The sequence below is a fragment of the Dipodomys spectabilis genome, unplaced genomic scaffold, assembly GCF_019054845.1.
Source record: "Dipodomys spectabilis isolate Male_0828 unplaced genomic scaffold, ASM1905484v1 ptg000113l, whole genome shotgun sequence".
In the NCBI taxonomy this organism is placed as follows: domain Eukaryota; kingdom Metazoa; phylum Chordata; class Mammalia; order Rodentia; family Heteromyidae; genus Dipodomys; species Dipodomys spectabilis.
The window spans coordinates 2,531,807-2,557,568 of record NW_024870790.1 but is presented as its reverse complement, the minus strand read 5'-3'; the positions used below and the strand labels follow the sequence as shown (position 1 = coordinate 2,557,568).

The 25,762-nt window shown below is 34.6% G+C and overlaps 1 protein-coding gene across 1 annotated transcript in view; it reads right to left on the bottom strand.

Annotated features, from left to right (window-relative positions):
- The window catches only part of Il1rapl2 (interleukin 1 receptor accessory protein like 2), a 1,053,788-nt gene that overhangs the window by 18,773 nt on the left and 1,009,253 nt on the right, over nt 1-25,762 (bottom strand). The window contains exons 7-8 of the mRNA XM_042688187.1: nt 12,731-12,876; nt 6,235-6,378 (exon numbers count right to left, since the gene is read on the bottom strand). Of these exons, the coding sequence (XP_042544121.1) occupies nt 6,235-6,378; nt 12,731-12,876 (290 nt within the window). The remainder of the gene's footprint in view (nt 1-6,234; nt 6,379-12,730; nt 12,877-25,762) is intronic.

The window sequence follows — 25,762 nt, the reverse complement described above, 5'->3', positions numbered from 1 at the left end:
AGCACTGTTCTTTCTGCTAAGGATTGTTTTTGCTATTCAGGGTCTTTTATTGTTCCATATAAATTTTTGGGTTCCTTTTATTTCATTTAAGAAAGAGGTTGGAATATTAATAGGTATCACATTGAATTTGTAGATAGCTTTTGGCAGTATTGCCATTTTCCCATTGTTGATCCTCCCAATCCAGGAGCATGGGAGGTTTTTTCACTTCTTAGTTCTGCTTTAATTTCCTTTTTTAGGTTTTTAAAGTTTTCATCATAGCGTTTCCTTCACTTCTTTAGTTACGTTAACTCCTAGGTATTTTATTTTTTGTGGGACTATTACAAAAGGAGTTGTTTTCCTGATTTCAGCCATGCTCTTCTCATTGTTGGCATACAGAAAAGCCATTGATTTTTGAGGGTTAATTTTATACCTTGCTACTTTGCCAAAATTTCAAATCAGTTCGCGTAATTTGGGAGTGGAATCCATGGGGTTCTTTAAATACAAGTTCATGTCATCTGCAAAGAGGGAGAGTTTTAGTTCATCTTTCCCTATTTGGATCCCCTTTATGTTTGCATCTTTTCTTATTGGTGTAGCTAGGCATTCTACTGCTAAATTGAAGAGAAGTGGAGAGAGTGGACATTCTTGTCTTGTTCCTGAGTTAAGAGAAAATGGCTTTAGGGCTGGGAAGGTGGCTCAGTGGTAGAGCGCTTGCCTTGCATGCATGAAGCCCTGGGTTCGATTCCTCAGCACCACATAAGCAAAAAGAAAAAAATCCGGAAGTGGCGCTGTGGCTCAAGTGGTAAAGTGCTAGTCTTGAGCTGAAGAGCTGAGGGACAGTGCCCAGGCCCAGAGTTCAGGCCCCATGACCGGACCCCCCCAACCCCCCCGCCCAAAAAAAAGAAACCTGGCTTTAGCTTTTCACCACTAAGTATAATGCTGGCTGTAGGTTTGTCCTACACAGCCTTTAATATATTGAGGAATGTTCCATGGATTCCTAGTTTTTCCAGAGCCTTCATCATAAAGGGGTGTTGGATCTTGTCAAATGCAAAAAGCAAATAATTTTTATGAAAATATACACAAACTGTCATGATACAGGCTAAGAGAAAATATAAATAAAGAGTATATGAGTAAAATTAAAATATGCTTGAGACAAAAATATTTTACTGAAGTAATGGAAAATTTGCTAATTCATATGGTGACCTTTGATATCATATAATTGAATATTATCTAAAATAATTTCAAAAATCTGTTGTAAATCTCTGGTTCATACTTGCTGATATTTTAGTAATCTTTTCAACTACTACAGAGGTCAGGTAATGAAGGTTTAAGGTTTCATGAAGAAATATAGTATATGCTAAGTCTCCTTCCCATTAGAAATTCTTGAAGTAACTTCTACCATATATTATATCCTCCAATGAGTTTTGAATACATATAAGTTTTAATGCTCTATATTATGAATAATTTCGGGCTACATGGAGATGCAAAATAGCATTTTTAATTAAAATTTTATTGTAAAAGTGATGTACAAAGGGGTTGCAGTTATATGTCAGGTAGTGAGTACATTTCTGTTTGAACAGTATCACCTTGTCCTTTGTTTTCTTCCAGTTTTTTTTCCTCACAGCTCCCCTCACAGAAATTGTCTAATTCATTTTCAACATGGTGTCTATTGAGTATGACTGCTGAATTAGTTCACCCTTTCCCCCACCATTTTTATCTTTCCCCTTAGTCAAATCCAATAAACTTTCACATAAGACAAAAGGTACAGAAATCAGAAACAGCAAGAAAAGGGAGAAAAAGAACAAAGAAACAAAAACACAAAAAGTAAACTTAAAAACCCTCTTGTTTTAATTTCGCAAATTTCATTACAATAAACATCACTTTATATGATCCCATGCACGGAGCTATCAAGCCTTTGTGATCCTCTCCTTAGAATATCCTCCTTTAGTCTCATTGTGTGAATGTTGAGTCCTGTTTAACTTATCATATCCACATGCAATCATTTTCTGTCTTTCACTATCCATTAATAGGCACATTATAATTACTACAAATGAGGAAAACCATGCAACCTGTGTTCCTTTGGGTCTGGCTTACTTTGTGTAATATAATTTTTCCAAGTTATTCCGTTTGCTTAGAATAGGACAATATCATTCTTTCGGATGGAAGCTTAGAATTCCATTATGTACATATACATTTTCTTCATCCATTTGTCCACTGAGGAGCATCTGGACTGATTCAATATCTTGGCTATAGTAAACAATGCTATGATGAACATAATTCTGCTGGTAACTTTAGTGTTGCCTGTTTGTGGTCATTTAGATAAATGCCCAGGAATGGGATTGTTGGGTCATAGAGAAGCTCTATATTGAGTCTTTTGAGGAACCTCCATACTGCTTTCCAGAGTGGGTGAACAAGTTTTACATTCCTACCAGCAGTGTAGTAGCATTCCTTTTTGGCCACATCCCCTTGATAATGGTCTTTCTAACTGGGGTGAGTTGGAATCTCATGTTGTTTTGATTTGCATTTCTTTTATGGCCAGAGATGTTCAACATCACTTCATGTGTCTTTTGGCCATTCTTACTTCTGAGAATTCTCTCTTTAAGCCGTTAGACCATTTACTAATTGGGTTGATGTTTCTTTGATGATCATTTTTGGGGGTTTAATTTTTTAAACTCTAAGTATATTTTAGATATGAGGTCCTTGTTTGATGCATAGCTAGTAAAGATATTCTTTCATTCCGTGGGCTTTCTATTTATCTTTCTAACTATGTCCTTATCCATGAAGAAACTCTTCAGTTTGATATAATCCCATTTATACAGTCTTCCTTTGATTTTTTGTGATACTGGATCTTGCTCAGGAAGTTTCAACCCATGCCTAGGAGCCCTAGTGTTTCCCCTACCCCTTTCTGTAATTTTTTTCATGGTATCAGGCCTTACATTGAGGTCTTTGATCCATTTGGAATTGATTCTGGTGCAAGGTGATATATAAGGATGTAACTTCAGTTTTCTGCATGTGTATAGCCAATTCTGCCAGCACCATTTATTGAAGAGGCTGTCTTTCTTCCATCTTGTATTTCTGGCTCCCATATAAAATATTATATGGCTATAGGTCTGTGAGTTCATTTATGAATCTTCTATTCAATTCCATTGGTCCTCAGGCCTAATTTTTTGTGCCAGTATCAAGCTGTTTTTATTATTATGGCTTTGTAATATTCAAAATGGAATTTTTGACACCTATAGATATAATTATATCCACATTAACTTAATATTAGAACAATGTGCTAACTGTATCATCAGTTACTCTGCTGATAAAAGTAATGCATTATTGCAGATTAACAAATGAATTGTATCACTTATTATAGAGATTAACAAATTAAATTGTTCATAATATCGGCAAAAAAGTAAACCACAGGAGCTTTACTTTCATCTTCTTTTGTAAAGATGGTATATATTTTTAATCTTCATTATTGAACCTTTATCCACTTTTTGGCACACTAAGAGAAAACAGTAATGTTTCCCTTCATAACATATTTCATCTAATTATTTTAAGTGTACAAGTAGCAAATCTAATTTCTTTTTTATTTGTGAAAATACTGTACAGAGGGGTTACAATTACATGGGCAAGATAATGAGTACATTTCTTATCATGCATTGTAGCCTCCTCCTTTGTTTCCCCTTCCCATCCCATCCTCCCCCTACCCCCCCACCCAAACCTCCTCCCCCACCCCACCAAAGTTGTAAAGTTCGTTTTCGACATAACGACTTGTACGTCTCATTGTTGCAATGGGTCCACCTGTATCCCTATTTAAACCATTTGTTTTTTCCCTTCCCCTCCACAAATTATAACAACATCAAATACAGTGAAAGTGGGGGTTATACTGTGGGGGAGGGACATACAAAGCAACAAAAGAAATAATCTTATAAATGTGTTAGAAACAATCACATGAAAGAAAAAAAAAACTTTTGAATACATATCTTAGGGTTCATTTCTCTAACATCAACTTAACTGACCTTTTCTGCTTGACTCAGACATATACTAGTTATTGCAAATAAGGGAAACCATGGGACCTGTGTTTCTTTGGGCCTGGCTTACTTCGGGAACCTTACTGCATTGTTGGTGGGGCTGTAAACTTGTTTAACCACTTTGGAAAGTAGTATGGAGGTTCCTCAAAAGACTCCACATAGAGCTCCCCTATGACCCAGCAATCCCACTTTTAGGCATTTACCCAAATGTTCACAAACAAGACCACACTAAAGCTACCAGCGCGACTATGTTTATTGCAGCCTTATTTAACATAGCTAAGATATGGAACCAACCCAGATGCCCCTCAGTAGATGAATGGATCAAGAAAATGTGGTATATATACACAATGGAATTCTATGCCTCCATCAGAAAGAATGACATTGTCCCATTTTTAGGAAATGGAAAGACTTGGAAAAAATTATATTAAGCAAATCTAATTTCTAAATATTAACCTCTTGCATACAGAAACAATATAACTGACTACATTTTCATATATATATATATATATATGAAAAAAATATATATATATATAAAACCATAGTAAACAATTATAACCAGAAAAGGCTCTACTTTTTCATTTTGAAGAAAAATTTGAACAACAGTCTGTAGTGTCTTTAGACTTTCTGCTATAATTACAGGTTAATGTACACCTTGAAAATAAGCGTGTATATGTGCTCATCAAGTATCCTTGCTTTAATTTACTGAGAGAATAGAAGTCAATTAAAATACACTCCTATCACCATTTATAGTAACAATAAGATCAAATCGAAAGTTTCTGCAAAATTTTTGATATTAGATGTATCATTACTACTTTCTTTGAGATAAGAATGTCAATTTAAAATGCCCTGCAAAAAAAATCTTCTTAATCCTTCATAATTCAAGAAAAATAACCCCTAAGCTTTAACTTTACCTTTTTTGAGACTTGAACTCCAGGTCTGGTTGCTGTCCTTGAGAACTTTTTGCCCAAGGCTAGCACTATACCACTTGAGCCACAGCTCCATGTCTAGCTTTTTTTGTGACTAATTGGAGATAAGGGTCTCACAGACTTTCCTTGCCTGGTCTGGGTTTGCACCTTGACTCATTTCTCAGCCACCTGAGTAGCTAGGATTAGAGGACAGGCAGGGGCTACTGGCACCCAGTTTAAATTTCGCTTTTTAAAGATATGCTTTATATGGTGTGCATTAAAATATTTGGCTTACATAAGGTGTTCTATATACTTATTTCCCAGTCTTACAGTAGTTTGGGGGTGAGAACTTTTTAATATAAATAGTGATATGAAAATGTTTTGCTATAAGTATTTATGGGAAACATAGTAATTTGTTCTTGTGAAAAAATAAGTAATTTATAATAAATATTGAAACCATAAGGTTTAGTGCAATGCTTTATGAGACTTCATCAAATTTCCCAAAATAGATATTTGAAAATTACAAAACATATTCTGAATTTGTATATTTTGAGTCATCTTTAGGAATGATGCTACAAGCATCCTAAATATGTAAGTTCGTGTACTTTGAGCTGTAAAAGGAATATCTCCATAGATTTTAATCTGTTTCTTCCAGGCTTGTTTTTTTTCTTCATGAAAGTAATGGGCAAACATTTCCCTTTACTAACGTTACAATTTTTGAGACAAAATCTAATTGATTTTGAATTGATTGAATTGATTGAATTGATCCTTGTTTTTAACTAAGAGAAAGGGCTTTGATGGAAATTGTTTCATCTCCTGAGAAATTAATATCTCTTTAGTCAGAAATAATTTCAAACATAGAAACATGAAAATAGTTATATCAAAAAACATGCATGAATATGTTAAGATATTTCACTTATAATTAATATTTTGCCTCTTTTTACTTTCTTCAGAGATGACCTTTTTTCTAAGATATTTGAGAGTAAGTTGTATATGTCATTGCCCATTGACCCCTAAATATTTAAGTGTGTATTTATTATGCATAGGAATAGTCTCTTACATAACCATAAACAAATGTCTCTCTTCATTCTGTTACTGGAGATTGAACCTCGAGCTTCACTAGACAAGTGCTCTACCACTTGAACTACACATTTAGCCCTTTTGTTTTTATTTCATTTTTGGGGATAGGATCTTTCTAACTTTTTTCCTGCTGGTCTTAAGCTCATGATCCTTCTGCTTGTTTCCCAAGTACCTAGAATTACAAGAGTTTGCCACCATAGTCAGCTAATAAACGTCGTTTAATTGCATTTAGACAAAAAGAGACAACTTACCACCAGTAGTTTCATCCCCTCCAAAACGTTGTCTGTAGAAAAGCATAAGCTCAATGTTGTAGCATTTGTAGATGACTACTAGCATTATGAGGAGGAGGAAGATTGCCCCCAGACCTCCTGCAAGTTCGATTTTGTATATTAAATCTGAAGCAAACAGAATAAACAGGAAAAATGTATTAGACTGTCAACAGTTCTTTTCTCATATCTCCAATATGGAGAATGTATTATAGATTCTACTTTCCTCCTGATAATTTTAGTGCTTAATTCATTGCTCTTAACATATTTGCATGAATCAAATACATTGTAAAACTAGCTCTTTTCTAAAGATTTAAATAATATTCTACTACAGATAGTCTGTCTGACAAAGGAATAGTCACTCCCAATTTTTATGTATACTTCTTATTTTCACAAATACAATTTTTCTTTAACTTTGAGGGAACTAGTAAATCTGCTTTACTTTCATTTCAAGGTCAATGTTTTGTTGTTTTTGTTGAATTATCTTACTAGTTTAGCAAGATTACCATCCTGTACTTCTCAGGCCACAGGCCCTATTCTTCTACAGGAGAACAACATCATCAAATTATTTTGAGAATCAAATAAAATCTAATGAGCTCGCAAGATTTAACTTTTTCATTCAACTCCAGCAATACATAATCTAATAAAAAAGTAAGCAGGGGAAATTAGTTTACTCATTTCTTCCCACTTATTTGAATAAATGACTATAATATATATGTGACATAATATGCCCAGTGGAACTAAAAAAAGAATGAGAACTCCAGGCTAATAACTTAGCCTTTTCAGCCAACACTAGGCTATGCCATACTTAAGCTGATCCAGTGGGGTATTCCAAAAACATTGAGAGTTGGGATAATTAAATCAATACATAATGGAAGGAGGCATAATGTCTCTCACTCTCAAAGAACAGTGAATTGCCTGTAGCTTAATTAGTGATATTAAGAAATATAAAGAGAGGATGGTATATAGATTTAGAAAAATGGAGTTGGGATAATTTAGAGACATGGCAGAGATATATTTGCTACTGCAGGATAAGCACATTCAGTAGTTTCAACTGAATCAAATGCTATTGCCTACAAGATAACTGACCTCCCTTTAATCTAATTTCATAATTACCAAGCAATTCTTCAATCACTAACTCAGCTTGTCATGTAACTAGAGACTGAAAAGGGGAATGTGAAATTTGATTTTCAAATCTGAATGTCAAACTCAGATTTCTGACCAAGACAGAAAACCAGATAGTCAATCTTTCTCTAAGAACATTACTTTAGAGAAAATAGGTATAATATAACAAGATCTACTTAGTATGTTCTATAAAAAGAAGAAGCATATAACATGAAAGTATTATATGATAAAATCTTTAGCCAGAATATTAAAGCTTTGCTATATGAAAAATGTGAGATTCAGTAATTGAAGTCATTTATCTATGGTAATATACCTAAGAAGTGGCCAAAATGGGACATGAGCTCAAGCTGTCTTAACTTCAAATTCAAGGCTCTATATAATATTGCACAGCTTTATACATTCTATTCTAGAAAATGACGTTGTGTTCCATAATACTTTGGTTAGTACTTCTTGACAACTTGTGACTTGTAGTAAATTTTGGTTCCATATACTTTTTCAGTTCCAAAGGAAGAAGAAAAACTACAGTTTATCAAGCAGAATAAAAGAACTGGACATATCTCAGAAAATTCATTTGGCATGTGTATACTGCACAATCTTGTAACCATAGAGAGGGATGAAGAAGGGCCTCTCTGTAATCCTATGTATGAAGAATGGTATTAGGTTTTGTAGGGAAGACATTATGTTGGAAATGATCTTTGCAACTGGAGGTGGAGAGAGGAAAAGTGGGTGGAAAATGAGAGAGGGGGAATAAGTTTGACAAGAAATGTACTCACTACCTTACTTATGTAACTGTAACCACTTTGTATATCACCTTGACAATAAAATTTAAAAATAAAAATAAAAGAAGTGGAGGAGAGAATAGTTGATAGTGGCCAGACATAGCTCATCCAATTAGGAAAATAATGGAGTAGGAATGGGAAAAAATGTAATTCTTTTTCGGTAAGAGGAAAAGAAGAAGGAAAGACAAAGAAAAAGAATCAGGACACTGTAAAGGAGAAACTATGTCAGTAAGGAACATTATGAAGGGCTCAATGAGTGGGGATAGGAAACGAATCTGTCTCTGCATTAACTGCTACAACAGGAAGTCACGAAAATTAAGCTACAAAATTTTAGGTAAAAAGAAAATCTCTGCCCAACCACACATTAGCCCTGCCTCCTACTTTCTAAGTAGACTCTCCAGAAACTACTGCCTACTTCTGTGTGCTGGACAAAACAAGCTAAAGAGCTCTGTGTTGGGATGAAGATTAAAATCTTCACTTGTTTTCTCACCACTAGTATATCAATAATATCTTATCAGTAGTGCTCTTTTGAAGTAATAAACCGTGTTACTCTGTAAAACAACCTCTTTTTCACCTTTGGATATTGGTTAACTTGATTTAGAATGATTTTCCTGCTGTAAGATATTCATTTTATTCCGCAAATGCTTTGGTGTTTGTTCTCTCTCCTTCTTTTCCTCTCTGGTCAGAACAGTTTTCACTGTTTACATAGGCACTGAAAGGGATTTTTTCCCCAGAAACTACTATGTTATTTACAGAGCAGAGTTGCTATTAGGTAGATGGAAACTTAGGCAGCAGGAACAATTTGTGCTTCCCAGGAGCAGACACCTTTTTCAGTAGTAAATTTCTGGAGGAAAACTATGGTGTGAAAAGCACCTTTGTGGTTTGGGGTCCAGTTTATAAAAAATGTCTTCGAAAGATATTACATAATAATGGCTGTTTAAGTTAAAAACTGTGGACCTAGGCTCTGAGGCACAACCAGTATTCTTTAATTCAGTCCAGGCAGTCTCATCAAAAAGGAAACATCTATCCTATAATCAGAGGGTCGAATTACCATTGACCACATGACAGTTGGCATTTCTTTTGTGTTGTTTGCAATTGCCATCTTCCATCTCAGCAGTATCTATACTTTTAGGGACATTTTGTTACTGAGAGGCATAAAGTCATTTTATTTGGCTATTTCATATATAGACACTTCATAAGACAGAGAGCAAACATTTTTTTCTAGGCAAGCAAAGTACACGTGTAGTTCTTAACCTTCTTAAGTTTGAACGTAGCTTATTCCTTACTGTGAGCCCAAAGATCAACTATTATAATGTGAAACAAATAGTTGGTGAAGTCAAGGGACCAGAGAGAAACAATGTTTTAGCAGACTCACTTTGGGAAGCAGTTTAGAAGACCCCGCCTGAGGACTTCTGCTGTGATCTGTTGGTGTCCTCTCAAAATTCATGTTGTGCTGGACTGGGGATATGGCTTAGCATATTACTCTACTAGGGTAGAGTAATTGGTTGGTGTGTGAGAGGCCCTAGATTTTATCTTTAACAGTGGAAAACATATTAATATTTTGAACTCTAATTCCCCAAATTGATGGTATTAAAATGTGGGTCCTGTGGGAGATGATTAGATCATAAGAGTTCTACTCTCATGAATAGAATTAATGTTGTCATGTTGAAAGGGGTGACATGATCCTTTCTCCAGGGGAAGTGGTTTGCCACTTTTTGCCATGTGAGGATACATGGAATGCACTATTTGTGACAATGTTCCCTTATCAGATACCAAAAGTACTATGTTAACAGCTTGATCTTGGACATCTCACAGCCTCTAGAACTGTAATCAACAACTTTCTGTTTTAGCATATGATTCAGTGTAAGGTATTTTGTCATGGCAGCCAAATAAACATAATTTGATGCAGAGAAGTAGCATGCTTCTGTATAAAATTCTAAAAATGTGGAGGTGTCTTTTAGAACTGGATGATGTGAAGAAGCTCAAAGAGTTTGGGGAGTGCATTACTAAAGAAAATAACCTTAAGAGAGATTCTGCTGAGGGCTGAGAAGAAAAATAGAACTGTAGAATAGTCTCAATATATTTAGAAATTGCCTGAGTGATGGTACTAATAACGTCGCTAGAAATATGGATGGTAAAGAACATTCTGAAGAGTCCTCATGTAGAAATGAGGACTGGGTCTTTACCTGCTACAAAGCTGTTAGTATTTTAACAGGAAGGATTTTTCCATCTTGTAGTGCTATGGGAAATATACTTTTATGCTCCATCAATTGCCTACTTTAAAATATTGCATCATAACATCCTGCTTAAGAAAGCTTCCTCTATGGTTTGGGAGATCTGTGGAATGGTAGTTCTGAGAATGAAGAGAGATTCAGTGAGATATCTCTGTTTTGTGAGAAAAGGATGTGTGCAGAGAAGCGAAGATATTAAGAGTTTCTTTAGTCAAAGTTCTTTGGATCCCCAAAGGAAATATTTCAGATAGATCTCTTATGAAAGTTTAGTTGTACTTATCAGATAATTGTTCACCAGAGAATAATGTAGTGGTAGGAGCAGGTAGAAGTTGCATGAGTAAACAGTGTATTTTTTTCTTTTACCAAATCCTAACCTTGAAAATTAAATGTTAGGCATGAATTTTCATTTTACAAAGGACTTTTTCAGTTTGTAGAAAGAGTAATCATATGTTTCTTCTCCATAATTTTCACTATGGACATTTTAACTATTTGAACTGCAGCTCATTAAGAAGTTATTTTTCCATAAAATAAGCCATATTCATATTGTAGGTACAAACACCACAGCCACTGAGATTTGGCTACATTGTGATAAAACCTGAAATGTCCAAATCCAAAGGAAATATCTAAATTTTCTCAAAGAGACAAATCTTGGTCTGATGTTAAATATTATGGTAAGGTCACAGGGATTCATGCCCTTCTTTGAGGTTCTGTCACATATTTGAGAACCCAAGAGAACCAAATGAAGATAAATTAACTATATTTTCACTTTTACCTAGAAGAGACAAGCTGGTATGTCACTAGCCAAAATAGTTTTGTTGAAAGATATAGTTTCAAGAGAAGTGAATAGCAATATTTAAACATGTCTAAAAGCAAATAACATCCAGTCTTTCACCTTCACTTGGAAACTTTGAAGTTCTCATAATCCTGAGTTGTATTATATATATATATCTGTCTATTCCCCAGTACCCATCATGTGCTTGTTCTGCAAGTCCTCAATAATGAGAGCAAATTTTAATCATTTATCTTATCAGAAAGCAGTCTAAGTACCTATTAGTGACTAGGCACTACCTGAATTTCTAGTAATATAAAAAGAAGTTCAGCAGAGTTACCCAGGTTCAGTGTAATAACCAGCATTGTTTGGACACAATACATTTCAATCCATTATATAATTAGTATTTGAATCTGAAAGTAGTACAGAAGATAAATATTATTGCCTCTATTTTACAGATGAGGAAACTAAGGCTTAGGAGTTGAATTAGACAAATAAGTCTTACTGAACCAGGTTGAATGAGAATCATTTTAACCTGGCTTTTCTGACTTCACATTCTAAATCAGACTCATTTATACTTAACTCTTTATTTTGAGTCAGAATCAATTCCACTCAGGTAAGAAACGATATGAAACAGAAACATTATTCTCCAAATACTTCCTTGCTTTTTGTAGAGCTTCTTGCTATGCTCAAGTATTAGGGATGACTAGAAAACAAGCATTCTATCTTGGCCAGTGGGTATAACCAGTAACCTTGTTGCTCAAATCTGTTCTATTGTTCTATAGTCCAGGCAACAAGAACACCAATTAAGAACATTTGTTCTGCTACATTTAGAAATCCTTTGCCAGATGCACACACAAAGTATTTAGCCTTTGGCAATATTCAAGAATTGCTGCAATGGAATAGCTGATTTGAAAGTTTCTCTGGCCACTGAGATTGCTGTTTTTATATCTGGCTTTACCTTCTTTACCTGTAATTTAGTTTCTTTTCTTTCCCTATTATACACAATATTATTCAAACAAGAACCAAAGAGGGATTTCTACAAATGTCAAATTGTTAGGAATATATGAGCCTCCTAAAAGTAATATCATACCAAGTCATATCCCCAAATATAAGTTATATTATTTACGATAATAATTGTGAGTATCATATGCAACACTACTTATTTATATTTTAGTTGGGAAATAAAAGAGCAATCTTGCGTATCCTCTGATACTATATTTTCCAGCATTTCATTTAAGGAATTATAAACATGAAAAGGTGAAAATGGAGAAAATATTGGATGTCAATCTAAATCAAGTTTTAAATAAAATATTACAAGCAAGGTTTGTTTGCTTACAATTGCCTCAATGTAAAACAACTCAGTCTTTTTAATTCCTGGTAGTCATATTAAATTCAGGGCATATTATATACAACATGCAAGATTTAAAAAATCAATGGTTAATAGAATAAAATAAGGCCAGGAAAGTTATTAAACTTTAGTAGTTATTGGTAGTTAACTAAAACATAATTATATATATATATATATATATATATATATATATATATATATATATATATATATATAAAAGAAATACCCTTTTTACGCAGTAGAACACTGGCATGTTTCCGTCCATTTCGGTTTTCCACATGACAGGTATAATTAGCTAAGTCTGCCTCCACCACTGAGTCAAAGATGAGTGTCAGCTCAACTTCTTTTTCTCCAAGATGCTCTTTGAGGAGTCTGAAAGTAAGCACAACATTCTTTGCTGAATTGGTTTGAATTAAATAGAATACAGCCATAGAGAGTCTACATATAAGTGATTATAGATAGCCCTCCCCATCCACGACTCTAGTGAGAATAGAGTTCTGATTGGATGCATGTGATGTGTATGGGGGAACTACAACAAGGAAATAACAGAGGTACAAGTTTGAAGAACAAATGAAAAAGAATTGAGAAATTCACTCAGAAAAAAAAGTAATATTAACGTATTTCAGTGTTGATAAATGAAGCTAATGTGATTTTGGGGTCAATAGGAGTAAAAGTAGGTTTCATGTTCTAAGTTGAGTTTAGGAGAGCAAATTGGATTCTTAAAGCATGGCATGAGGGAAAAAAAATCTAAGAATGGCCAATAGACACATATCTTTAGTCATACAAGAAATGCAAATCCAAACAACATTGAGATTCCACCTTAGCCCAATTAGAATGGCTATAATCAAGAAATCTAATAACAACAGATGCTGGAATGGGATGTGGCCAAAAGGGAACCCTACTGCATTATTGGTGGGAGTGTAAACTTGTTCAATCACTTTGGAAAGCAGTATGGAGTTTCCTCAAAAGACTCCACATAGAGCTCCCCTATGACCCAGCATTCCCACTTTTAGGTGTTTACCCAAATGATCACAATCAAGAGCATACTAAAGCTACCAGCACAACTATGTTTATAGCAGCATTATTCACCATAACTAAGATATGGAACCAACCCAGATGCCCCTCAGTAGATGAATGGATCAAGAAAATATGGTATATATCTCCAATGGAATTCTATGCCTCCATCAGAAAGAATGACATTGCCCCATTTGTTAGGAAATGGAAAGACTTGGAAAAATTATATTAAGTGAAGTAAGCCAGACTCAAAGAAACATAGGTCCCATGGTTTCCCTTATTTGCAATAACTAGTATATATCTAGGACAGAAGAGGTCAAAAGCTATGTACATATATGTACATATAACCTGATGCTAAGCAAAATGAACCCCAAGATAGGGACACAAGAGGTATTATATTTGTTGCTGTTCTTTTTAATGTACTGATAATGTACTATGTGATTTTTTTTTTTGTTTCTTTGTAAGTTCTTCCTCCATGGTACAATTCCATCGTCAGTGTATTTGATTCCCGTGTCCTGGATCTTGTATATACATTTTTCTAATTTGGAGAGGGGAAAGGAAATAACAAACAGCTGAAATAAGGATACAGGATGACCCATTGTAACAATGAGATGTACAAGACAGTATGTTGAAAACGAACTTTCCAACTTTGCAGATGGGGGAGGAGTGAAGAGAGGAGTTGGGGAGATGGGGAGGAAAGGGATAGTAGGGGAAAATAAAGGAGGGTGGAACAATGCTGGATAGGATATGGACTCCTTACCTTGATCATGTAACTATAACCTCTCTGTACAGTATCTTTAATATATATATATATACATATATATATATATATATATAAACAATTTTAACACTAGTGAGGTTGAGGAGAAAAGAAATAGTCTTGCAGGATGTGACCGTATGGCAAGTAAAGCAAATGATGTTAGTAGCCTTGTGTATTAAGATACCTTTGAGAAGTCTGTTGTCCAATAGAGTAATGAGTTCTGTCTCCCAACACCACAAAGAATCATGTTTCCACTGGGCCCAAGTGGCTCATGTCTGTAATCCTAGGTACTCAGGAGGCTGAGATCTGAGGATCACAGTTCAATGTCAGCCAGGGCAGCAAAGTCTGTGAGATTTTTATCTCCAATTAACCACCAGAAAACTGGAAGTAGCACTGTGGCTCAAGTGGTAAGGTGTTCTTGAGCTGAAGAGCTCAGGGACAGCACCCAGGCCCAGAGTTCATGCCCCAAGACCAAAAATCATGTTTCCCTCAACTCCTTTAGTCTTAATTTTCCCAAATATCACCCCACAATTGTCCTGCTTTTGTCTTTGTCTTCTGTGACCTTTTCTCCCAATCCTGTTTTGTGCTTTCGTGAGTGAAATTTCAAAGGATCATGAATGACCAATGATATTATCGATGACAACAGATATTCTTTACAGAAGATCTAAATCTCCATGTTTCTTATCTTGAGGAGTGCAACTGCTGTTTCCTTGAAGAGTTACAATCTCACCAGCAATTAGCTACCTCCTGAATGAGATAGAAGTAGATACTCTGCTGAGTTTCTTAACATCCCGCCTTTGACCAAAGTAACAAATCATGAATCAAACTGAGGGGAAATTACATTATAGGGTGTGTGCTTAAAATCATACATTTGTATCCCCAGAGGCTACAATGCTTGATAAGAAATGTACTCATTATCTTGCCCATGTAATTGTAACCCCTCTGTACAGTATTTTCACAATAAAAAAATAAAAATAAAAATAATAAATCATACATTTGTAAATACAAATAATATGAAAATTTTGAGGTGTAGAAATAATCATTATCTCTTATATGGATATATAAGTACAGTGATTTATTGTCACCGAGCATAAAGTTGGTACAATTAATATATACTAGAAGAGAGAGAGGGAAAGAGGACAATTGTGCATAGGAAAAAAAACTTGATTCTAAACACAGGCCTTTTATTTGTAAACTCAAGAAGCTGGGTCTTTACAAATTCATTAACTCAATGGTGCCTCAATTGAATAATGAGAAAATAACTATTATACCTTTGTTGTAAGAACAGAATGATTTGAAAGGAAATAGTACTAGGCACGTGCAAAGGCATGGTATTATACATCAAAATTTTATTACCTGAGTAGGTTGTATAGATTTGGGCTCATCAAAAATATTTTCATTTACATTTATTGACTTTTTTCTTGTGAAAATACCGTACAGAGGGGTTACAATTACACGAGCAAGGTAATGAGTACATTTTTTATCAAGTATTATTGCCTCCTCCTTTGTTTCCCCTTACCATCCTTTCCCATCTCCCGCCCTCCCCGCAGTGCCATAGTTGTAAAGTTCGTTTGTACATCTCATTGGCTTACCCTTTCTTGGCTCTTTTTTGAGAGATGGAAGGACTTAAAGTTCAATTGTTGGAGCAGAGTTTCTAGAGTCAGTCTGTCATGTATTGATATCTGAAGCCAAAATTATATTCCAAAAGGCATGCTTTAAAAAGTAATCTTATTTCTAATTTCTTCGAATAAGATATATATCTGACAGTTGACAATAGGGACATTATACTCGAATAAGTCTTCTGTTCTTTTTCATGTATCATCACTGAAGTAGGCTAAGTATAAGAATTTTCTTGACTGAATTTTGAGAGCACATCTTCTGTTAGGTAGTTGGATTTTTTTTTGTTTTTGTTTGCTTTTTTTTTTTTTGTCGGTCGTGGGGCTTCAACTCTGGGCCGGGGCGCTGTCCCTCAGATCTTCAGCTCAAGGTGAGCATTGTACCACTTGAGCTAAAGCACCACTTCCAGTTTTCTGAGTGGTTTATTGGAGTCTCACGAACTTTTCCTGCCTGGGCTGGCTTTGACCCGCAATCCTCAACCTCCTGAAGCTAGGATTACAGGCACCCAGCTTTCTGTAAGTTTTTATGTGAATTTCTTTTCTTCCTAATTAAAGCCATAGTTCCTCCCCCTCTCTTCTGCCAAAATATATTTAACAAACGCATTAGAATTATTCTGCTCATGATTTATATTGATTTTAGCTATCTCCATTTTCTCTCTACTCTTGGAAAATCACACTACACTCAATTGTTTTAGCTCTATGTAACTTGTTATGGAAGCAACCTCTTTAGTGACAGAATCCACATAGGCATCACAAACTCAGTTTGATTTAAAGTCTCACATGGAAGGCAGCTACAGCCTCTGCCAGGCACGAGGCAGAAAGCTGATCCTATTACTCTCCACCAAGGCTTTTGCTCTACTTTCTAATGCAGTTTCCAAAAACAGATCTTCACAGGCTACAGCAAGAATTTGGAGAGTGCATTTGAAAAATGATCCTTGTTCTATCTATTAATACATATGACGTGTCTTAATTATCAGCTCTTAAAAATCTAAAGGTGACTTGCTTTTCTGTTGTTTAAAACCAGGTTGATGTTTATGTCTACAAATGACGCTCAAGACCAGTCAAAATTTAAATATGCAAAATCAACATTCATAAAAACATGACATGGTACCCCATTGATATGTCCATTGATATGTACAATTTTCATGTTTTAATACAGTAGCTAAAATACATTTTAAAATGTATTACTAATAATTTCTAGAAGACCATTAGGATGAACTTGAAACTTAACCACTCCATGTGACATAATCTTAGGACTTTCCATTGTCAAGAGTTCTGTCAAGAAGAGTATTACCAGTTCTCATGGTGAAGAATCAGATGAAAGGTTCTTCCTTGCTTCTAGCACAGAAAGGGGAAAAAAATCAATGAATCCAGAATGTTTTGTTCTACTTCTTTTTTTAAAAAAATAATCAATCCCTTATTGAGTTATCAGCTAATCAGTTAGCCCTAATTTTTAATGCAGATAAGTTAAAAGCATATGAATATTAAAAATAACATTTTTTTCTTTTCTTGTAAAGATGCTGTACAGAGAGGTTACAGTTACATCAGTAAGGTAATGAGCACATTTCTTGTTGGGCATTGTTACCCCCTCCTTTGTTTTTCTCTCACTATCCCTTCCCACTCCTACCTCCCGAAGTTGTAAAGTTCATTTCCAACATAGAGTCTTGTGAGTATCATTGTTGCAATGGGTCATCCTGTGTTCTTGTTTCAGCATTTTGTTATTCTCTTTCCCTTCCCCAAATTAGATGAATGTATATAGAAGATACAAGGTACCAAAATCTAATACAGTGACAACAGGGATATACCTTAGGTGGAAGAACATAACAAAAGAAACAAAGAAACGATCACCTAGTACATTAAAAACAACAACAAAAAATGAAAACCTCTTCTGTCCATATCTTGGGGTTCATTTCACTTAGCATGATCTTATATGGTCGTATGGACATAGTTTTTGAAGTAAGTCACACCCAAAGAAATATAGGTCTCATTGTTTCACTTATTTGCAATAATTAGTATATGTCTAGGACAATTATCAGATGAGCAGAAAAGTAACATTTTTATCTGTAAATCCAACACTGATTGAACAATATATGCAGTGGAAGCCAGAAGACTTTCAGTATTAATCTGTTAAGTGTAACATTGTGCCATTTAAACATATTCTATTTGAAGGGTCTAATATAAATGATGCAAATGTGTGTGATTATATTATTTTGGTCCTTTTTTCTTTTTTATTGTCAAGGTGATGTACAGAGGGATTTCAGTTACATAGGTAAGGTAATGAATACATTTCTTGTCATCAGTGGGCAAGGGGGGAACCAATGCAACAGCAATATACACAAGGCAATATATTGGAAATGATCTCTACAACTTGGTGGGTTGGTGGGAGGGAAAGTAGGAGAAAATTTAGGGAAGGGGTAACAAGGTTGACAAGAAATATACTCATTCTACTTCTTTAGAAGACTGTCTTCAGGAGAAGCTGGTTTATCAAAGCTTAAACTGCCTAGCTTTTACCAATGTCTAAACTTAGTTGTAAATTAACAAAATAATGAGGATTACTACAAAATGGTGATAACAGAAATAAAAGTTCTAAATAAATGAAGATATTTCTTATGCATGGATAGGACAGCTCAACTGTCATTATTTGAAACAATTGAGATTGTATTACTTAGCTAATCATTTTTGTGGCCAAAATCCTTGAGAAAACAACTTAAAAGAAGAAATTATTTTCATCTATGGTTTCAGTCCAAAAAGTTTAGTGCTGTTGATTCAGAAACTGTGGTGAAGCAGAGCATCTTAGTGGAAAGAGTGTGTACTAGAGGATTATTCATTACTGGAGGAAAACTAAAATGATGCAGCCATTTTGAACAATACTTTGACAGCTTCTTACAAAGTTAAGTATTGTCTTAGCATATGATTCATCCTTCACATTTTGATACTTACATAAAACCTTGTATACTGTATTTATAGTAGCCTTGTTCATTACTGCCAAAATCAGGAAGCAACCAAAATGTCTTTCAATAGGTTAATAGATAAACATCTCTGGTACATTGAGATAATGTTATTGAGTGGTAAAAAACAAATTAGCTATTAATTCACAAAAAGATACAGAGGAAACAGAAGTGCAAATGATTAATTAAAAATTGCCAGAATGATTAACAGTGTTTACAAAGAAATGTACTCATTAACTTACTTATGTAAAAAACCCTCTGATCATCACCTTTACAAAAAATTAACAAAATGTAAATATAAATAAAAATAAAGAAAGAAATAGAAATAGCCGGAATGAAAAGGTTACCAATTGTATAATTATCACCATAGGTCTTTTAGTAAAAAGCAAATCTAAGTAAGAAGCCAAAAGATCTATTGTTATTAGAGGTTTGAATGAGAGGGAGATATATGTTTAGGCAGAGTAGCGGGGGATTTTTAGGATAGTGAAAATATTCTATATGTTACTATAATGATACATATATGACAACATACATTTGCCCAAACACTAGGGAACTCTACAACACAAAGAGTGAATCCTACTTTAAATTATGGACTTTCACTTAAAATATTAAATCTATAGTATTTCATTAATTGTAACAAATATGTCACACTAATGCAATATGGTAAATGTGGAAACTGAGGGGAGAGACATTGTATACTTTCTGCAAAGTTCTTTTATTATGCTAAGATATACATAAAAATGTATCCTCTTATCTGCTCATTTTTGTAAACATACCAAATAACTGTGCATAATAAAAATAATTCACTGACCTTTGTCATTTCAAAATGTTATATTAGTAGATTCTGTCCACTAGCTCTCAGGAGGCAGAGGCAGGATAATTGCAAATTGGTGGCAAGCCTGGTTTACATAGGGATATCTGGTCTTGAAAACCAAAAACATGGCAAATTCAGGCCTGTAATCGTAGCTACTCAGGAGACTGAGATCTGAGGATCATGGTTTGAAGACTGCCTGGGCAAGAAAGTCTGTGAGAGTCCTGTCTCTAATTAACCACCTAAAATAAAAACAGTTGGAACTGTGACTCAAAGTGGTAGGGCACTTGTCTTGAGCAAAAAAGCTCAGGGACAGCACCCAAGGCTTTGAGTTCAAGCCTGATACTGACAAAAAATAAGTTACACTGGATCCAGGAGCTAGTGGCTCATGCCTGCAACCCTAGCTACTCAAGAAGCTGATATCTGAGGATTGTGGTTCAAAGCTAACCCGGGCAGGAAAGTTTGAGACTCTTATCTTCAATTAACAACCAGAAAGCCAGAAGTGGCACTATGGCTCAAAGTGGTAGAGTTCTAGCCTCCAGAAAAAGAGCCCAGGGACAGCATCCAGGCCCTTAGTTCAAGACCCACAATCACCAACACCAACAACAAAATATTATACTAGAGCTATGTTTTAGGGCACACTTGAGCATTATACTTTATATCTTCAGCAACTTAGTGCAGTTTTAGGAACATCATGGGATCTCAATAACGGCTCAATGAATAAATGGATACAGTTCCTAAGAAAACCTAATATGTTAAGCAAAGGTAACTGAATATTTCTAAGTAAAAGAAGTCAATCTAAACAGGACTATACACTACATGGTTCTAATGCTATGACATTCTAAAGAAGACAATATTTTATATACATTAAATAGATAAGAAGATACCAGTGGTTTGAAGGCAGGGGAAATGAACAGGTGGGATACAGAGGATTTCTAGTCAGTGAAACCACTCTATATTGCACTATAATTACTATGATTGCAGAGAACATGCCACTATATGCTGGTGAAAAATCACAGAATGAACACAAGGTGTAAACTGTACGGTACAGGTGTCCCCCAGTATTCATGAGGTATTGTGTCCAAGCCACCTGGTACATCTAAAAATCCATAGGTACACAGGTCCCTTTTATAAATGGCATATACTCTGTACACATTTTCTCACATACTTTTTTTGTGCCAGCACTGAGACTTGAACTCAGGCTATGGGCTCTTTTCTTTTTAACTTAAGGCTACTACTCTACCACTTGAGCCACAGCCCCACTTCCAGCCTTTTGGTAATTAATTTGAAGTAATAGTCTCACTGACTTCTCCTGTCTAGGCTGGCTTTGGTCCATAATTCTCAGATATTAGCCTCTTAATAAGTAGGATTATAAGAATGAACAAGAATTGCCTAGATTCCCACATACTTTAAAAATATTTTAACTGACACATAAAAACATAAAAAATATGTATCACTGGGACAACATTAATGTTTTGATGTTGAATACATTGAGTAATGTTTATATCAAGTTAAACATACCAATCTCCTCAAACATTTATCAATTCTTTATGGTTAAAACTTTAAAGAATTCTTCCATGTTTTAAAAAATGTTCGTTATTGCTATGTATAGTCATATGTTGTGCAAGAACATACCAAAACTTCTTGTTTCCATCTAACTGTAAGTTAGTACCCATTAATCAACCTTTCCTCACCTTTGCCTTCCTCCTACTCTCTTAGCCTCTGGTAACCACCATTCTACTCTCTGGCTAATTACATTTCTGTTTGCCTCTGATTTAAATAGAAAAATCCTACTGGCTTTTTAATTGGGGTAAATAATTCTAAAGTGTCTAAGTACAGTTTCCATTCCTTGTAAATGGTATCTTGAACTAAATGGAGTCTTCCTTTGATGTCTAAATATTGTGCAGAGTCTCTGGGTGATTATTTTGAATTATGTATAATCATTGCCCAAGAATGATGATTGAGAATATGAGGGATAGGAGGCATGTTTCAAAACAGCATTTAATTGAACAAAACCTCTCTTCTCATGTTGTTAGCTTTTTTCCTTATCAAAGCCTTATTAGTGAAAGACCTGAATCGTCTATAATCTGATAAAAATAATATTTAAATGTATCCAGGGAGGGACAGCTTCTTCAATGAATTGATATTTGATTGAAAAAGTAAGAAAGAATCTTTTGTAAAATTTAGATTTCAAGATTTTTGAGGAGGTCTTAAAAAAATAGTGGTAAATTCTGGATTTTCCGAAGTGGTATTTGGGAAAGGGAAATTAACTGGGGATTGGATTCTGTCATGAGGCGTGGGTGACTTAGCCATTGGGTACCTATCCCCTGTAATAAATGTCAATAGCAAAGCAGGTCTGGGCATTCGAGGTAGGAAATCAGTAATCACTCAAGGGAGGAGGGGTTCCTTATGGCATTTTACAACTGCTACATGACCCTGGGAGAAGCAGTGTTTTCTGTTAACTTTGCAGCTGGCTTTATCTGTCTGTCCTCCCACCCTGATTAATGGCAGGGCTGCTTATTCTCAGTCCATACTGATTTTCACTCTTTCAGTTCCGGGCAGATTTTGACTCGCTACTATCTAAATGTGAAGTACAATACAGAATTCTGTCTACTTGAAAAATTATTAAGTTTTTAAAATTTTTCTTTAAGTAGTACAAAATGTTTTAATTCAACACTTTAGTTTATTAGTATATTGTATCTCACTCAGTAATAGCTCTCTCATAATTTTTTTGCCATCTTTTGCTAGCGGTGATTTGATTAATTCAATCTAGACCCTCAGGAATTGTAAACTGCTCAACAGAAGCTCTTCCACAGTCTCTAAACCTCAATTTTTTGGTAAATAAAGTAAAATGCTATGTATCTGATATGCTTACCTTGACAATCTGACTTAGAGTGCTTCAATATTTTTGCATTTTTTTGCATTATAAAAATGTGGCATGGAATTTTTATTTATTTACTAATTACATATCCTTCTCTAGAGAACTTTTGTAATCCAAGACACTATAATTAACATTGATCTAGAGTCTACTAAGTAAATGAAGAAAGAAAACAAATACATCTATGGTAGGCTTTAATTAGTTTATATGTATTTCAAGGCTAAAACACTCCATGAAACAAAAAATGATCCTTAAGTTAAATGTAAATTAAGTATGACTCTAAACAAAACTATGCTGCTTATAAAGTTTCTCCTTTCCATCAAAGTGTCTTAATGACTTATAAAATCAACATTCACATAGAATTAGTATAAGATTTGAAATTTATTTATAATAAATCAGGCATGGTAGCATATGCCTATGATCATGACTCTTGAGAAGAAGATCTAGAGTTTGAAGCCAGCCTAGAGTATACAGTAAGACCATGTTAAGGAAAAAAAATAAAATACAATAAAAGAATGTAAAATTAACTTTTAAAGATTTGAACTTTTAGGACAATGTCAAAGTTATTGATCAGTGTTGTTCTTTCTGTGAATGAACTAGAGTGGGAGAAACAAAAACAAATACACTTTGAAGCTTAACTCTGGGAAAGCCAAGAGCATATGGAGTGCTTTATGGCCTTAAAAATGTGTAAAGTTGACAAAATAAAGTATATACTTTTGCCCTGAGCTGACTGGGACCCCAATTATCATTCATGATCATGAATGATATAATGATCATGAATGATATAATGATGATGATGCATACATACAAGGGTGGTCTCATAAGATCATATCTCCTGGTGACACACAGTCATATTGGTTTGTATAAATATTATTTATGATGCCCACACAAGGAAACTGTGACAGCACAGTTGTAAAAATATGTGCCTTTCATAAATGTTCTATGACTATACTTTAGAACACTTTACATATTCATAGCTCCATGTTGTTTTATTTTTCAAAAGAATGGCTCATTAATAGGTAAGTTAATAGTCATTACTATAGAATCAACTCATTTCAAAGATAAAATCTTGTCATACCTATATCACATTTCATCCTTGGATAGAGTTTTATTCATTCAGGGAGGGCATTTAATGTACAAGGATAAAACAGAAACTGCAAAGCAGTGAAAGCAAGAGTAAAGAAAGTAAAAGTAATACTAAATATTGCCTACATTCAATTAGCAGCCATCAGGAATTGAATGTAAATGAAAAACTTGATTTTTTTAAAGGAGATTTTCTGAAAACTCAAGATAAAGTGCATATATTTTCAGGTCAAAACTTGTGAAAGATTTGGTAAGCCAATTGGTAGTATTGCCTAAGGAAGAAAACATTAGTTATTGATAAGACTGTGAAGTCAGATTTATCATTGAAAATTAGTTTCCATAGGGACAAAGCAATTGTCTTGAAATTCATACAGCCTCTTTTTACAACAGATGCAAGTCACAACCCTGCAGACAATCCTAAAAACTATTTTTGTTTAATAAGACTGTTTCAATTTTTCTGGCATATTTTAATAGCACTGTGAAATGCAGTCCTCGGTAACAAATCCTTATTTTTTTTAATTCTCAAGGTTCTTCTAAGATTAATTATAAGGAAGTTGAAGTTGTGTGGAGATGTAGGGCTGGAATAACTTTTCTGGGATGCTTACTCCCAAATGCTTCTTTCTATGAATTGTCTGATTTCACTTTGTAAGCATTTTAACAGAGGCATAGGAACTAGTTTGTCTTTCCTTAATGATTGCTCTCAGTGTCCTCACAATAATATTTGACTTCTCTCCATGGACATGCTGAAGAAAATTTGTTGGAATGACTTTAACATTAGAGAAAAATAGCCAAACTTTCAAACTTGCAATAACACCAACAAAATTCCCTTACCACCTCTACAAATTACATCTTTTAGGGTCAGTGGAAGAGTTTTTATGCAGTTGCATGGTACAGTCTGGCAACTGTGAATAGACACTGCATTTGAATTCCTTTGAGATCTGTTTCTTAGCAACATTACAGAGATGGGAAGGCTATTCTAATCTTTGCTTAAAGGCAGATAAAGGAGTAGATATTTGCCCCAGTGGATTCTAAAGTGCTTTGGCAATGAATTGTGCAAATCAGGGATCTCAGTGATCAAAGTGGCCCAGAGAGCAAACAAGATTTGATCTCATATGCTACTCAAGCAGCAGGAAATCTGCTAAATTCAGGAGCTGACTTTCTGAAATCAGAGTGACATTATGTCATCAAACCATCCATAAATATCCACCTTTTCCCCTAAGTGGTTGTTTTTAAAAGTCCTCTGGAGCATTACTGAGATTAAAGTTGCAACATGGACTTGCAGGATCAAGTTGCTGTCTAGGAAATTGAGATCCCAGCATCTGGGACAACTTCTCCATAAGTGAACTGTCCAAGAGCTATTGATTTACTTTCCTACTTTTGGATCTACTTAGTAATGAATAACAATTCATTCTAAAGAAACATGCATTAATTTTACATGGTAATGGAGTTCCATATATTCTCTATATACATATAATATAGACAGCTCAAATTCAACTACATTCTTCCTGCCACTAGCCCCTTCTCAATCTCTACTTATTATTTTACTTTCAAGAAGTAAACTTTGACATGCATGTTCAACACCAGAGTTACAATTCAGTTAAAATATGACTTCCAATGCAATGTCCTTTCTTTCTTTTTTTTTGTGCTGATCTTCTAGACTTGAACTCAGTGCCTGGGCTCTGTCCCTGAACTGTCTCTGAAATTTTATGCTCAAGGCTAGCACTCTACTACTTATGCCACATCTCCATTTCTGGTCTTTTTTTTTTTTTGGTAGTTGGAAGTAAAAATCTCAGAGATGTTCCTGTCAGGGTTAGCTTTGAACCTAAATCCTTATACCTCAGTAAATAAGATTACAGGCATGAGCCACTAGTAACTAGATTATTTTCTTTTAAAAATTTTTTAAATATATATTTTACTGTAAAGATACTGTATAGAGGGTTACTGCTACATGAGTAAGGTAATGAGTACATTTCCTCCCCAGCATTGTTACCCCCTCCTTTGTTTTCCCCTACCATCCCTTCCTTCCCCACCTCCCCAACTCCTCCGCATCCCAAAGTTGTAAAGTTTATTTTCAACATAGTGTCTTGTATATCTCATTGTTACAATGAGTAATCATGTATCTTATTTCAGCATTTAGTTGTTAAAATT